We start from the raw sequence: 16499 nt of genomic DNA, 5'->3' as shown, positions 1-16499 counted from the left end.
AGTAAAGCACTGCAGAGAGAGGCACTGCTGTCAGGTTTGCTCAGCAAGCTGCCTCCAGTCACCTCCAACCTGCTTGAGGTTCTTCATTTTGCTGTGACTTTGAGTTACAGCCTTCAAGATTGTGACTGTATTAACTACCAAGGTCAAGTGCAAGGCTGCTAGGAATATGGAATTGGCTTCGGCTAGGGAGTTACATAAGGCAGGGGTTGGTCTTGATTGCTACGTGGAATTTGAGTTCTTTGAGTCAACATCAGGAGGCCCCTCCATCAAACAGCAGTAGTTTATAGGAACATGAAATATAGAGGCAACCCAGAATATTTTTTCTTGTGGGCATCACATGCCACTCTTAGCCTGGTACCTGTGAGGCACCAGATGTGCCATGCTTAGCTGTGACAGTACAGACATAGGCTTGGCTATCACCCTGGTGACTCCATGTCCTCCAGATGTGTCCTTCTGTAGCAGCAAGATGACAAATCTCCTAGGCCATGACAATCCATGCTGCCTTGCTACTCCCTGGCCCTGTGTCAGGCTGTCCCAACTAGTGGGGACAGAAAAACATCCCTAGGGGGTGGGACATTAGTCCACTAGTGCCACTAGGATGGGCACAAACACTTGGGTACCACTTGGCTTTTTTAGGAGTGAAGCACTGCTGTGCTTCTGCCACTGCAGGTGTAAGAATTCCTGCCCTCGCACCACGCTCGCCCCTGTTCATCTGCTCTGGCCCTTAAACCTACCAGCCCTAAAATGCTTTCACATCAATACCTCTTGCCATCTACACTATTCTTTACCTTCCACTGGGAAAGCTGCCAAGCACATCTGGGCTATGGTTCCTTTTGAAAACAGCACCAACAAGACATTCCTGCATCGCTGCAAACATGGAGCCACTTGGGACACCAATTCCAGCCACCACTGCTCCCCTGACTCAGCCACAGTAGAAAAGAATACTTCCAAATCAGCAAACCATAGCATTTCAACAAACTAAAGGAAACTGCACAGCAGTGTCAGTGCCTCAGCTACAGGCTGGGGTAAATAACCTTGGCTTGTTCTCCTCTGGCACTTCACAGAGCGACGTTTCCCGGCGATTGGCTCGGCCACGGGATGGGCTGTGTGGAGCAGGGTTAGCAGCTTGGCCAGCCCCCACTCAGGCTGTGGTGCTGCTCTCTGCGCTCCTGGTCTGTCCCCAGCATGGCACAGCCTGCACTGATGGCACTGCAGGTACTGGCTCCCACCACCACATCCTCAGAACTCTTCCTGCTGTGATTCCCATTCCTAGCCCTGGCTGGAATACTGATTAAACTTCAGAAGAGGGCAAGAAGATTGATAACATCAGAGCTCCATGCGGGATGAGGCTGTCAGTTAAGTTCATTTTAATTTCAGATATTAGTTGGATTTGTTTGGACCTCCTTTGTTATTTTTAGAGCTAGTTTAAGTTGGCAGATCCTGCTATGTGGGAAATTGAATGTTAAAACAATCCTTCAGGCCTAAACTGGAATGCACAGTTGGAAATTTCCAAGAAATTGTATTTCCAAAATCTGTTCTGGAAACTTCAAAATGACATAGTCCCAGTAGTTCATTTTAATGTTTGCAATTCTGAATATAGTGTGTTAAATATAAAATATAAGCCCTTTGCCTTTTTACTACATTTTTTGGTTTGATTTCTTTGGAAACAAAATATTTTTACCATGTTTTAGATATATGATTGTAAATGCGCTGGTAAGTTCTGCCAAAATATTTCCATTTTGTCAAACCAATATTTTCCTATGTGAAGTATTTTCTTTGGGGGAAGAAAACCCACTATGGATTTCAATTCACCTCCTTCTGCCCAGGGATTTGGTCTCCAGCATCACAAATAAAGTTCCCTGAGGGAAACAGCCTGTCCCCAGCCAATCCCTGGGAATGGAAAGACAATTTCCTTCTGGGAGATACTTTTATTTAGATAATTCTACCCAAATTAAGCATTTTGGGGGGCAGAGCACTGACATGTGTCAGTGTGACAGTCCCTCTGCACAGCAGGGACAAGGCACACATTGAAAAGATGGATACAGAAAAGGCAATATTGCTCCTCTTGGTGACATGCCATGGGTGTCCCACCACATTTGCAGCAGATCATCATCATCATTCCTATCAGTGCTCTGCTGTTTATCTAGCACTTCTGCCTGTGAAAAGGTGCCTGATCTGTGGCAGTCATCTCATTCACCTATGGCTGTGCAGGTGCACATTTTCTGAAATGGGCTCCTTTGAGGTGAGAGTTGTGTTCTGGCTGTGCACAGCTCTGCTCAGTGGTGGGCAAAGGCTGGGGAACAGCCAGGGTGGTCTGTGCCCCAACACCTCAACAGCTGCAGAATCCTCCATGCAGCCCTTTAGCCATGCCTTCTTTCAGGACTTTTGGCTGGCACTGTCTGACCATGCCTTCCTGCAGCTGTGGTACAACACTCAATGGTGACATGAGGCTTCTGTGCAGGGCCACGATGCCAAGAACCACCACAGAACCCCCAGAGCCAGGCTCCCAAGGGCTTGGAGACCAGCACATGTGGTTGGTGACAGCCATCTTCCATTCCACCCAGCCTCAGGCCCTTGTGCTGGGGGGGATGTGCCACCTCTGAAGGCTTTTCCTGGACAAAAGTCTGGCTGGCCAGACCCAGTGCGGGCTGCAGCCCATGGTGAGTCAGAGCTTGGACTGCAGATCTCCAGAAGTCTCTGCCAACTGTGGCATTTCTGTGCTTCTATTATCTGTTCACCCCTGGTCCCAACCCAAGCAGATCCAGCTGTAAAGCCAGCCTTGATACCCACTGCTCTTCCTGCCAGTCCCTGGTCAGTTTGGCAACCTGCAGTCTCCCTGGCTTCCACTCAAATGAGTTCCTCCTATAAAAAACCCCTTCCTTTTGTTGAGTTCTGTCATGACATCAGCGTAAGCCACACTCTACACAGGTGCTTTTGAAGCTGAATTTTGAGTTTTCTTACCTGTTAGATTTCATGCCTAGAAAACTAAACCAAAAAACCTCTTACCCATCCTTCAATGTTGAGGCAAAGACAAACATATAAATAGCTGAAGAACATACCTGCGAAGTATTGGACAACTGAGCTTTTCATAAGAATGTGCCAATGCACACTTTTGTCCTTGTGCCAAGGTCCCAGTAGCAAAGTTAGACACATAAAAGGTAAATGTATGTTCCCTCCTTTCCTTTTTACTGGTTGCACTATTGAGCATGATCAGGTCTCTTTTTAGTGAAATTAACTGCTTTGAAATTGGCATCAGATCAGTAAAAGCCACAGGCAGTTGCTGAGCTGAGCTTACTGCTGCTATTGAGGCCAAGAATGACCAATGCCATGGAAAGCAGCTGTCAAGAAGACAGAGTAACTCATCAGAGCATGAGGCCACCACGAGAGCCTGAGGAGAGGCTGCCCTCAGGAGCAGTGATTTCACTTGCAGACTTTGCATTACTAAAGCTATATTGCATTACTTTAGTGGGGTAACTGTACCATGTTACTGGGTGACCTGCAGATCCTTCTCCTTTCTAGTTCAGTTTCCCCTCTGGCCACAGAAAGCTATCAGGGCTCCCTTTGGAAAGGAGCAGGATTATGCAGCCAACTGTTGCCCTGAAAAAAGACAGGAAAAAACCTCAGCCATAGCTGCCCAGCAGCATAAAAGCAGGAGGAAAAAAAGCACTATAACTTAGAACAAGCATATTTCTGGGACAGTTGATGTGGCCTTCACAGGAACAGCCAGTTTAGGGGAAAAGCTTTCCACCTGTGGCTACACTTTGTGGCACATGGTGAGCTCCTTTGTGGCACTTGGCTGGGCAAACCAGCAGCCTCGGGGTGAGCTGTGGCTGTGCTTTGCTCCAAAGCAGCCCAGGGACAGAGGTGGTGTGGGAGCAGGGCAGCAGTGCAATGTACCCTTCCCTGTAGAGCAGCACCCAAAGCTGCAGGCCTGGCTCCCTGAGGACTACCTCCTGTCCAGCAGGACTCCCTGGGAAGGCTGCTGTGTGCTCCCAACAAGGGCCAGACCAACAGGAGGTGCCAAGAATGTTCTCCCCAGCATGTGCACCCACACAGGGTAACCACTGCATGCGGCAGCAAAGGCTGGACCATCATTAAAGTCCTTTTCCTGGCTGCCACTCACGGCCTAAGAGGATCAGCTATCTCCCTTTGCCCACGTGTACCTCTTGCACATTCAATTTCCCCATTCCTTCCAACTGCTAAGTACCTGGGGCTTTCTTGGGGCATGGGGATGAGATGGGCTGTGCCTTTAACTCTATCTTTTGAGCCCCACTGAAGTTTGAGAAACACTTAAGACCACTCAAGGTCTGCTTAATGAAGCCACATTTTCTTCACACATTTAAAAAACAATAGGTGCTGTCACAGGTATTTTTCATCTCACAGCACTGAAATTAAGGCACTTCTGAAACCATGAGAGCTGCAAGTCAGCCCATCCATCAGTCTGTTCAAATTTCTGTTGTCCATGTCACCAGGCTCCAGTTTCTTCTGCGAGGTCTGGAGCTACTGTTGCATTTGCAGAAGGTGATCCCAGCTTTATGGATCAGATCCTCAGTTTGTTTTGGTAAGATGGAACCCAGGACTCCGTTTTTACAAAAAGCTGCCCACTGTTCATTCACTGCTCAGAACAGAAACACGGAGTAGGCACAGTTTCCATGTTCTTAGCTGCAGCAGATTTCTCTGCCAGGAAAAACATTTTTACACTTTTTTTGGGGTGTGTGTGTGTGTGAATGGTTGCTATTTCTACATTATCTATTCTTAAGATTATTTCCTGTAGGAAAGATTTATTATTTTTAATTCCAATAGTAAATTTAGTAACAGTTGCCATTTTCTGCATTTTGGGATAGGACCAAATTATATGTTCTAAATTCCTCTTCTCCTTGCAGTTTCTCTAGGAAAGCTTTTAAGGCAGTTATTTCATACCTCAAAAATTACAGGGAAAAGAATTTTCTTGTGCTCGTGAGACCAATTTTCCATCCAGTTCCAGGCTATCGCCTGCTTCCTGCATAGCCTCATTCTTCCATTTCCATTTAAAAGTCAAATGCTTCTCTCCCTCATTTAGCTTTCATGTTGCTCAAGCTAGGCAACTGGTTTTAACTTCCACTGCCAGTTCTTTTGCATCCAACTAGGAATAATTTGCTTCTCAAGAATTGGTGCTGCTGCTCAGCAAATCTGGCCCTGCTGAAGAGTACAGGTATGAAAGGTTTGTAGACATTCCTTTCTGTTACTGGCAGCCCTGCTATATAAAGTTTTCTGGGTTATTTGTTTGCCTTTTTTGTTTTGTTTTGTTTTGTGTTTTTTTTTTTGTTTTGTTGGTTTTGTTTTTTTTTTGAGGAAGGGGTATTTTAATACCATTTTTTTTAACTTCTGAAAAGAAGATCCTTGATTTTGCAGGAAGTTCCGCAGAAACAAGGATTAGAGCCAGCCTCAGAAAGTGGCACAAGGTTTACTTGTCCAAATTTTATAAAACTTGGACTTCCAAGTTGCTGTTTACCTCTGAAATGTCTGCAAAGGATGAGAAGCTTCCACAGACAGTGCCTGATAAACTTGAAAGATTGGTTTTTCAAATTAGTTCTGTAGGTGAAAGGGGAGTAGGCTTCTGTTCCCTGCAGCATAGATTGTAAATCAGTAATGGTGGAAGCACCTGTTTCCTTCTGGGCTGGCTTCTCTTGTTTTGCTTAGTTGCAGATATTCTGTGAGTGCAGGTAAATTATTTACATTTTAGAAATGAATCAGAGGCAACAGCCAGAGGGGGCAAGCCAGCGTTGTGGCTGCCCTGGCAGCACCACCACTGCACAGGAAGTGACTGTGTTCAGTTTTATCTATTTCATTCCATATCTATTCCATCCACTGACCTGCTCACTCCAAACCAAGTTTTATCTGGAATCCTGCTCCTTATTCTTAAGGGCCGTTGAGGACAGAAGAAGAAATAGCCTGAAGGTACCCTGAGATTCCATTCCATCAAATGCTGCAGGAGAGATAAGATTTGGATCTTACATTTGTAGCTCAACCCCATCAATAACATTACTGAAAGAAATTCACTAAAACTGCTCCCTTAAAGGAGGATTGAGTAACACATAAACACATTGTAGATTTTGATTCAGGTTTTTAATAAATTCTGCCAGTAGAAGCTTTCAAAGGCAATGATATATCAATAAATAACAGTTAAATTGAGTTCCTGAGAAAGAACCTACCACATGGAAGAATGTCAGATAGATGTAAATAACAAAAAAATGGCATTACTATATAAAAAAGCAGTAATACTGAATCTTACATAAACTGTCACAACACAAGCACTGCATACCTCAGAACATTCCTTTCATACAAATGTAAACAAATACACAATCATTTTTGTTTAGTTTAGGCTGATGAATTCATATGTTGTTGCTTAGATATCTAAACAATGGATAGGATAGGATATGCTAAAACATTAAGGAATAATATGTGGAATAATATACGGAAAAAATAATGAAGCTCCAGATTTAAAAATAAAATAAAGCAAAAACACATTAAAGGAGTGTTTTCATCAAATGTTATTAGGTCAATCACTTTAAATAGGACTGTTACACTAATCTGAATTATGGATTTTTGTGTGTGTTTACTTATTTAGTTATATATAATATATATGCAAATATGTATGGCTTAATTATCTTTAGTATTCTGATATCATCTTGAATAATTCTCACTTATACATACAAGAAAAATGCATATTTTAACATAGTTAAAAACTGATATTTCAAAGTATGACTATAATTTGACAGAAATGAAGGCCTATTGTGCTCCATCACAGCAACATTTTAACTCTAGACAACGGGACAGAATGACCTACCAAATATGCCAACATTTTCCAATGTCAGTGCCTAAAACATGAGATGTTAAATGGATCCACATGTGGGGTCTGATGTCTGGAAAGCCACATACCTCCAGGTTCCATAGGTGTCTGTGGAGCTGCAGGCACCCAGCCTCAGCCTCGCTGCACCTGGGGCCTCGGCACGTTATGGGAGCCCTGCGCTGGGAGATGCTCCAGTCTGGATGCTGTGCTGCCTCTGCCAGCTGGGGCCACGGCCTCTGTGCTGCTCCCTGCCTGAGCCACGGCCTCTGTGCTGCTCCCTGCCTGAGCCAGCCCCATCCAGGCTCTCCCCACAAATCTGCTCCGTTGTAATGTTCTGGCTGCTGATCCACGTTGGGAAATGCGTGTGCCCGTGACATGTGCTTGCTAAAACCATCTATTACATCAGACCACAACATTATCACTACTCAGGTATAACCTTTGCAATCTGTTTTACAAAATTAATATTGGATACAATCATAAGAGGAAGCCATCCACACAATACATTATCAACACACGGTTTAAAATGGTCTAATTTTAGACCCTTAGAAAAATGAATCCACAGGACCTGCCTGTGAATGGCAAGAAAAGGCCATTTCAAATAGAAAACCACTGCTCATGCAACATTCTTCACACACTAGACAATGAAATCACACCCAAATTGCCACTTGCTCACACTTTCTATTACACTCCAATAAGCAGAAGGAAATAAAGCAGCTTTAAGGTTATGTCACAATTTTGAAATGTGGAAAATACATATAATAAACAAAAATCATGGTGTGAATACAATGGCATCAGTAAATTTAGAAAATTAGAGAGCAGTTTTCTTTTTTTCATTTTTCTTCTTCTTTTTTTTTCTTTCTTACATTATTGCACAGACCTTTCATCACATGTTCTTCAGCTTTATGCATCTTCCTAAATGTGAAGTAAGTGCTATGGATAAAATAAAAATGTAGAAAAGAAGAACAGCAGCATGATTTGTCAAAGTTAATCCCTATAATTTAGTAGGAAAAAAACCCTGCTATAAACAAAATATAAGTGCTCTTTACTCATTTAAAAAAACAATGCTGACAGTTGCAGAAGTCTGTAAGTGTTAATCTGAGTAAGGGGGATGCTGACCTCAAATAAAATAGGCCAGAAATGACAGACTGCTGGCCTTAGAGATTTTGGTGAAGACCAGGATTTCAAGTGTAATTATCAACAAAGTTATTTACAGTAGAACTGACCTGAACTTTCAAGAGTGCCATCTTTAGGACCTGGCCCTGCAAGCTTCTTTTACTCCCCAGGATGTCTCCAGCCTCAGCTGAAGGTACACAAGTGCTGCAGGATCAGTTCCCAAAGGATCAGTTAAAGGCCCTATTGGATTTGAGATTAGTCCTATCTAGAGTACTCTATACAATAATTTACACATATACAGGCTGACAAGCTCCAGTCTGATCTACCACACCTTTGTCTTCTACATCAGACTTCTCAGACTGGCAAACTTCCATTCCAGAAGGTTTGGGATACCTGAACGGATACCCGTTGTCATCAAAGAATCTTCGGAAAGTAAACTCATAAAAAGCATGTTCTGTGTGTTTGTTGTTGGAAGAGGCTAGTGGATCCCAGGTCCTGGTGCTGTCACCACTAGCATCACTCCAAGGACTTTCTTCTTCAACTGGATCAAAATTTGAAGTGTCCATTGGATGGCTGATCTTTGGAACATAGGGAGCTGGCTGCCTACGGATATCGGCAGAGAAGTCCATAGAGTGAAAGAAAGAATGGGCTTTAATATCATCTGCTCCATTTCTTCCAAGCCTGTCCTCAGCAGCACAGCAGAGCTTTGTGATCAGATCAGTTGCCTCAGGGCTCAGCTTGATCTGTGAGGGAATGTGCAGTGTGCTTTCCCAATTTATCACCTGCAGGTAACAAAGGTGTTAAGGAACTTCTGATCTAGAAACAGAACTCTTCCAATGGCCAACATGAACTGTACAGGAGTGCACACCTAACGAGTCATCTCACAGTCTGCACAGTTCACAGCTTCAAGATTGCATTCCCTGTTAGTAATTACTCTAATGAACCAGAAAAACATTGTTGGCTAGCAGACAAAAAGAACAATACCATTTGTTAAAATGTTCCTTCCCGAATATTCCAATACTCAGATTTGAGAACATACTCAGTTTACACAAAGGAATTACTTCACTTTGTCTCCAAAATATAAACTAGGAAAAGTGGTCACAAGACAGATCTTCTCTAAAAAAGACCTATCATTGCTCAGTTGTGAAACACTTATATTGCCAACTGCAATTGTCACTGGCATATCAGGTACTATTGGCACCCTAAGGAATTAAATGGATGAACTCATGCTTGAGAAATCCCAATTCTGCTAAGAAGACTCATAAAACTAATATCTATCTCTGCAGCTGGACAAGTCAGTTCTAGTTGATATTCAGTGCCTTCATTTACTGGCAAAAGATGTGTGCTTGCACAGAACTATTTAAAATCAGGCTTTTTTAACCATTACTCCTTTCCCTAGCAAAAGAAAGGGGAGTAGGTCTGGGAAGGGAAGGGTTAAAATTTTGCTACCACAGACTGGAACTTTGCTTCAACTTACCTTCAGCTGGGTTTCTGTGGGTGTAGGAGCCAGGAAAGGAGGCTGTCCCACTAACATCTCAAAAAGGATGACACCAACACTCCACCAGTCACAGAGCTGAGTGTATCCTGAAAGGCAAGTCAAAAGGTTGATCTCCACTAGCTAAGGGGAATGTGTATAGACCTGCTTGCAATTAAGTATTAAAACATACAGCACAAACTTCTGCCTTTTCTCAGACAAAAGGTTTGTGACTTCTGCTTGCTGACCTACTTTACTGCTGTTTACTTCTAGTAAACATCTAATCCTACTGTCCTTGAACCTTTCTGAATAAATTCTCAACAAAAGTGAGTCTTGACACTGTCATTAAAAAGAAAGAAAGAGGGTTTTTTTGTGCCCAATGCCACAGCAGCACAAACTGAACCTCAAATAACAAAAATGTTTAGCAACTGATGTCCACCTTAGGTTCAGTGGAGATGACTCCACAACTTTGAAAAGCTGCTGAAAGACACAGCCTGGTTCTACAGACAGAAGAAAGCCACAGACAACTCTCTGAGCAAGTTACAAGCAAAGGAACAACTTTAATCACTTAAGTGCTGTGAACAAGACCAATAAGGTGTATGCTTAAGATCTGAAAAAAAAAAAATTAAGCATTGATTTCAATGGAATTTGTGTAATCAAATGATGTAGGATCCATTGTGAAATCTCTGTTAGAGAAGATCAGGCTTAGGATCTAGTTTGCAGACAACTCTGAACACCTAATCTCTTTGTTCCAGTGACCATGTCAGTTCTGCAGGGATAGTCACCAAGTACTGTCCAAATTCCTCAAGCTAACCTTTTGAATGTAGGGTGCCCAGAGTAAATTGTGGAAAACTTTCTGTTGGGTTCCACAGGCTCTGGCTGGGAATATGGAGGACATATTTCCCAAGTTTACGTAATCCATGCTGAAGTGGCCCATCTGAATCAGTGATCCAGAATGTCAGCTGGCTACTCACTGGTCTGCGTAAACTTGATAGGGGTCAGAGTTTTACTCCATGAGTACAGATAATCTGCTTTATACTTGAAAAATATCACTGTTAAAATTATCCAACATGTTTATAAGCAGCCTCACTCAAAGGCCTCAGAGTGTGGACACACAAAGTATGGCCACCCCTAGTGTGGTGATGCTACACACTGGAGCATCAGGAGTTCTCCTTAATCTAACTGTTTGTGGCCTTCAGAATGGTAAGCTTCCAAAGCAGCAAGTTTATTCAAGGAAAAAAAAATTAGGGAAACAGGACAAAAATACAGGTTTACCTACCTTTACGAAGCAGGACTTCAGGAGCAATGTAATTAGGGGTTCCAACTAATGAGTGGGCCAGGCATCTCTGGTGCTGCTTCTTAGCTCTTTGCTCCAATGTCTTCAGCCTATCTCCACATCGACAGTTGGACACATCATCCCAAAGATCACTGGGCTCCATGCTGTCTTGTCTGATGTGGCTCCCTTTCATATGGGAGAGAAAGTTCACATTTGTGATCATAAAACTTAACACACAAAGAGAGAAGTTTTTACTCAGATCCAGAGCCATTTTCTACTCTCATTGAAGAATGGCATTTGAACTTTAGACATTAAAGCCCTCCCATTCTGAATTGGTTTTCCATACAAAATGTCCAACAAAATCTCTCTGTCTCACCACAAGGAAGTATAGTTCCATATGGAGGACACAGAACTATGGAGTATACTTAAATTAGCTACACCAATTGTTTATATCCTCTTTGCCAACAGACACCAGAACTCAACAGCACATACAGGAGACATATGGACTACTCCAAATCTGTGATTAAATTATCTCCCCAGCAAAAGAGACCCTCCCAACAAGTATAAACTGAAAAATTACTGCTTCTGCAGTGGGCAGCCACATTACTGACAGGGTTTTGAACAGTATTGGAAACAAAAGAATTGGAAACAAGCTAATTGAGTGAGTCAGAGAGAGACAGACACATTATATTGCCATTAACTGTTTGTCTAGTTTCCTGATCTGGTGTTCCTGCCAACAAGTAGGTGCTTGTTTCAAAACAAATAACACAATAGCGTCCTAGAAAAAGGGTAAAAATATTACCTTTCTGATAGTATTTTGAATTGTGAGTCCACCTGAATCCAGTACACAGTCCAAAGTCAGTCAGTTTGATATGCCCATCGAGGTCTATCAGAATGTTGTCAGGCTTGATGTCTCGATGAATAAATCCCATTTTGTGCACACTCTCTATGGCCAAAGTGAGCTCTGCAATATAAAATCTAGCCAGACGCTCTGGGAAGACCTCCATCCGAATCAGCAGGCTCATCATATCCCCACCAGGGATGTAGTCCATCACAAAGTACAAATTGTCTTTATCTTGGAAGGAGTAATAGAGTTTAACCACCCACTCATTGTCTGCCTCAGCAAGTATGTCCCTCTCTGCTTTGACATGAGCCACCTGATTCCGGTTCAGCACGTCCTTCTTCCGCAGAGTCTTCATGGCATACAGGGCATGGGTGTCCACTTTGCAGGCCAGGCACACCTCTCCAAATGCACCAATACCCAGAGTCTTGATTTTCACAAACATAGATTTGTCCATTTTGGCCCTTTTAAGTCTGTTGTAGTTGGACTCCTTCTGGTAGAGAATTTTCCTCATTTGTTCCTGTTCTGCTTCACAGAGGCCTGCCTTTACAAAGGAAAACAAACCACAAGAGCTATACTGTTATATTCATAGCAAGAGAAAAACAAATGAGCATTCCCAAAACACATTTCTCAGAAAAATTACCCAAGAACCAGAAAAGATGTATTCGTGAGGGATACACTCTCTTGTCTGTCGAGGTATTTCTGAAAACTCACTGTGCCCAAAGTTGTTGCCTGAATTTGCAATATCTGAGATTGGTATGCCTGTCTCTTTTGGCTGAACAAGAAGGCATAGGGCAATATTGTCAGAGAGGGGAATACAACATAACAAACCCGACCTTGGGATACGGTTCACACCTTTCAAATGTGCACTTTGCCACTGCACTCCACCATATGTATGTGCACTTAAGCCCAGCTTCATTTAAACCTTAAATTAAAACTTAAACCTATGTGCAGCAGTTCACTTTGTTCATGAATGGTTCCCCATGGCAACTCACATTAGCAGTTCCTACCTTGGGTGCTGTTTGTTTGGTTTTGTGTTGTAATTAAAAAGCTGCTTTTGACCTACACATTCCCAAGTGCCTTGGAACCTCCTTCAGAAATTGTGTTTCTTCCTCTGCCATAAACATCCTCCACTCTCAAGGTTTTAGATCTCCTGAGCATCTGTTCTATAAACTTCTCTTTTTCCCCTCCCAAAAGAGGTACCTAAAATCCTCAGCTCTGGTCTCCCCTCAGCCACTGCAGCCCAGACTCTGGTGCTATTTCCCTCCTAAATGTATCATTTTCCCTCTGCACCCAAGCTGTCGAACAGCTGGCCTGTCCACCTCCTATCTCCAGAGAGCCTCTGAGTAACTGCAAGTAACATTTCACAGGGCTGTAGGGAGAAACCTCCTGGAAAAGAAAGAAGCAGCTGGATCCAACCAGATTTCCCCCACCTTTCAAGACAGAGCCTGCAGAGCGCCAACTCTGCCAACTTCAGTGTCTGGCCCTCTGCTGAGAGCCACTGATGGCCCCACAAGCAGAAACCCCTAGGCTGACCCCAGGCTCCTCTGACAACTCACTCTTGCAGCATACTCTTTTCTTTCTGCACACCCCAGACCCAAAATCTTGAATTAACTGGCATCAACTGAACTACTTCTGAGAGAAAGATCAGTGCCTGGCGAGAAGGGGCCATTGGGAGGGTGAAGGGGCTGAAGCTCACTGATTAGCAGGCTAGAAAACCCAAGCATACACCCACAGGGCTGCTGCTTAGGCTGATTTAATTTCACATCTGTAGTCTAGGTATTTAAAGATGAATGTGGACAGCCAGACTATGCAATGAGATCCTCACAGTATAAAAATTAAATCTGTATGAATAAAGGATGGGGTAAGTCTACAGAAACTAGCAGAGCAGGTAGGATGAAGTTTCAGACTGAAGGAAAAAGCCAAATCAAAACAAGAAATACTGTTTTTGAAATGAAAGATAACTACATCAATCCATAATAGAGGAAATATTTACTTTTTAGGGTAAAATAATGAGTGCGCTCTGTTCTTGCTAATTCTAGAATAATGCAATATTAAGATAGCAAAAATCTCCTGCATGTGTATTTTCAGTCAGTGATAAGGTTTCTAGGGGAAGGAGTTGTTTTTGTTTACACCTGAATTATCTCTGAGTGAAGGAAAGCTGAAGAGTCAGAAGAGAAGAACTAGTACAATTAGATCCTGTTATACCTCTCTAGAAATCATTCCCTACCTCAGTCTCAGGAAAATACTCAAGCAACACAATATAACCTGTACTTGCAGTGAGGACAAGCTATTAACTGTCAGTAAAATGCCAACGTTTCAAGAGATTTTCCAAGAATATTCTCTTAATTCTAACCTCAGCAAACAAACTCCTGAATTTTCTGGTGCAATGTGAGCATCGAATCAATTGCCTCTGGAAACTGACTGTGCTAGGGAAGATTGGGTGGTTAGTTAATTATTACCCATTATGTGATAATGACAGCTTTTCTTAGAGCTTATCCTTTAATGCAAAAGTAGACTAATCATATTCCAGTCATGCCTAGGAAGAAAAAACCCCCTCTTCCTCTTTCAGAAGTAAAAATTAAAAACACAACTGCCAGACCAATCATTAGAGCTTGGCAGCTTTGTTTTAAGCAGCACTATCAGAGAGTCAGCTTAGATTTGAGAGCTGCACTTAGGCATGAAAGAAGTTCTATCACCCAAAATGCATCTCTCTGAGACCTGCCTCTAGAATGAGTTCTGGCAATGGTCCCAAAATCAGTTCAAGTCAGTCCAATATGGTTACCTGCATGACATTATCACTTACATGTGTTCAACAGACAACTTCCAGTCAAGTATTACACAGTCACCTGAAAATATGGCACAGTGACTGCCAAGCTGAACCATGGCTTTGGTGAATGGGCAGCAATCATGGAACACTGAGGAGGAACTTGAGCAAAGAGTTTTGCAAGAGCTGCCAAAGTACTGCCAGAATTATCTTAGCCTCAAGCCAGCATTTTAAGTTCTTACCTATAATATGGGGTTTTTTTGCCTCATTTTACTTTTCTGGTACGAACAAATATCATTTCACATCTCAGGTTTTTCAAACAGCCTCCCAGACCTGCATCCACACTTTTAAGGGGATACAGTCTGGTATAGGGAGGTGTCTGATACCTACTACTTCAGTGGATTCTGCCTTTACAATTTTTTTTACGAATTAAAAATAGCAAGAATCAATTTGACCCTACTAGATTTTACAATAACAAAACAAGAATTACTTTTGCCATTTCTTGCTCCAGTTGTAACCTTCTGTTAATTTTCTGCTGGTAGGTCTTTATGACATTCTCTACATGTTGCTCCATGTAGAACTTGAAGGCAAAAGGTGAGTAGCTCTTTATCCGGGATTCTCGCTTTTCCTCATCTTTGCCATTTTTTCGCACAGGCACCGGAGACGTCTGAATCTGCTTTTTATCTTTGCTTGGTTTTTCAGCTTTAGCGCTCTTGCTGCTTTTGTCATTTCTCTCACTGCTCTCTTCCGCCTTGTTGCCTGTTGAAGTGGGGACCACACGCAGAGTCTGCTCCACGCCCGTGCACAAGCAGTTGATATCAAACTGCTCAGAGGTGCCAGGAAGGAACAAATGCTTGGGATAGGGTGGGGGTGGACAGCGCAGCTCCTGGTTACCGTAATCCACGTCGAGCTGGTAGGCATTAGCTGCTCCAGGCGGCGGCACGTGCTGCTCCATGATCTCCAGGCCATCCACAGCTGGTGCCTGTGCCGGCAGCCACGCAGGGTGGGACGGTCCCACTGCAGTCTGAGGCTCTGGTCTCATCACGCGCATGCTCTTCACTGGCTGCAGGATATGAGCTGACGTGACTGCCGTGATTGTGTTTGGAGACGTGATGGAAGGATCGGGTTTTCCTGGAGGAACCTGTCTCATAGACACTGTCACTTGTGGCTGTTGCTGGTGGTTGTTGAAGGAGTTTGTTCTGCTTGGCACTGCAGCATCAGGTCTGAAGGATACATGTTGCCGTGGAGATGTTTCTATTCCTGGGTTTTGTACAGAATCTCTGCGTGATGGTGTTGCTGCCTGCCACTGCTGAACTTGAGGATTATTCATGTCATAGAGGTCCATGTTTAGGCTATTTCTAGATGGAGTCAATAGATTTTGTGGTGGACTGTCTGAAAAATCATTAGCAAAGGCTGGACCTCTGGATATCACATGCATTTGATGAGAAGAAGGACTTGTCTGCTTGTGGTGAGAATGTGAGATATACAGGCTTGCTGGTGCCTGCTGAAATGCATGACCAGTGTTGTTCTGAACAACTGCCCCTTTATTTGGGAGATTGGCATATCCCCCCTCCTGCTGCATCTTGTTTTGGAAGGATGGACTCCGTTGAACACCGTATCCTATAGGTTCCCCCTGCACCATCATGTGCTGCCTGGTGTAATGTTGGCTGTTGCAGCCATGGGACGCCTGCAGCTGCAGGGCCTGACTGCTGTGATTAGCCATTGGATAATTAATCACAGAAGACTCCATATTTGCAGGGTATGCTTTCTGCTGATGGCTTGTTGGTGTGCCGTGAGTGCCTACTCCAGAGGGTCGCTGCACAGGAGCAGTCATAGCTGAAGACTGAGAAGTAGAAATTAAATAGTCCATGTATGGCCTGGGAACCTCAGCAAGCATGTTTGCACCTTCTGCTCCAAAGCCTGTCCCTTCATAGGCTGCATTACTGATCTGATGGTAGGACGGAAAAGATTCATTTGATCCTTCAAAGCTTGGCCTGCGGGTTACATTATTTGGCACAATACCCTTTCCTTTATAAAAAGAATACAGAAGAATGTTAGGAAACAATTCAGGTGAACCAATTACTTTGCATTACTCATGCATCTATACATACATACACACACACACATATACACACTGCTCAGGGAGTATGTGTTTTAAAAACACCTTTCAAAACCCAAATGAAACACTCTGAACATTTA

The 16499-nt window shown here is 43.2% G+C and overlaps 1 protein-coding gene across 1 annotated transcript in view; it reads right to left on the bottom strand.

Moving 5' to 3' along the window:
* Positions 1–6104: 6104 nt before the first annotated feature.
* Positions 6105–16499, bottom strand: part of LATS2 (large tumor suppressor kinase 2) — a 48673-nt gene continuing 38278 nt past the window's right edge. Inside the window, exons 4-8 of the mRNA XM_064717549.1 lie at positions 14791–16328; positions 11495–12077; positions 10696–10878; positions 9420–9526; positions 6105–8724 (exon numbers count right to left, since the gene is read on the bottom strand). Of these exons, the coding sequence (XP_064573619.1) occupies positions 8230–8724; positions 9420–9526; positions 10696–10878; positions 11495–12077; positions 14791–16328 (2906 nt within the window). The 3' untranslated portion in view covers positions 6105–8229. The remainder of the gene's footprint in view (positions 8725–9419; positions 9527–10695; positions 10879–11494; positions 12078–14790; positions 16329–16499) is intronic.

The sequence above is a fragment of the Zonotrichia leucophrys genome, chromosome 1 (genome assembly GCF_028769735.1).
Source record: "Zonotrichia leucophrys gambelii isolate GWCS_2022_RI chromosome 1, RI_Zleu_2.0, whole genome shotgun sequence".
Lineage (NCBI taxonomy): Eukaryota > Metazoa > Chordata > Aves > Passeriformes > Passerellidae > Zonotrichia > Zonotrichia leucophrys.
This window is presented reverse-complemented; position numbering and strand designations above follow the sequence as displayed.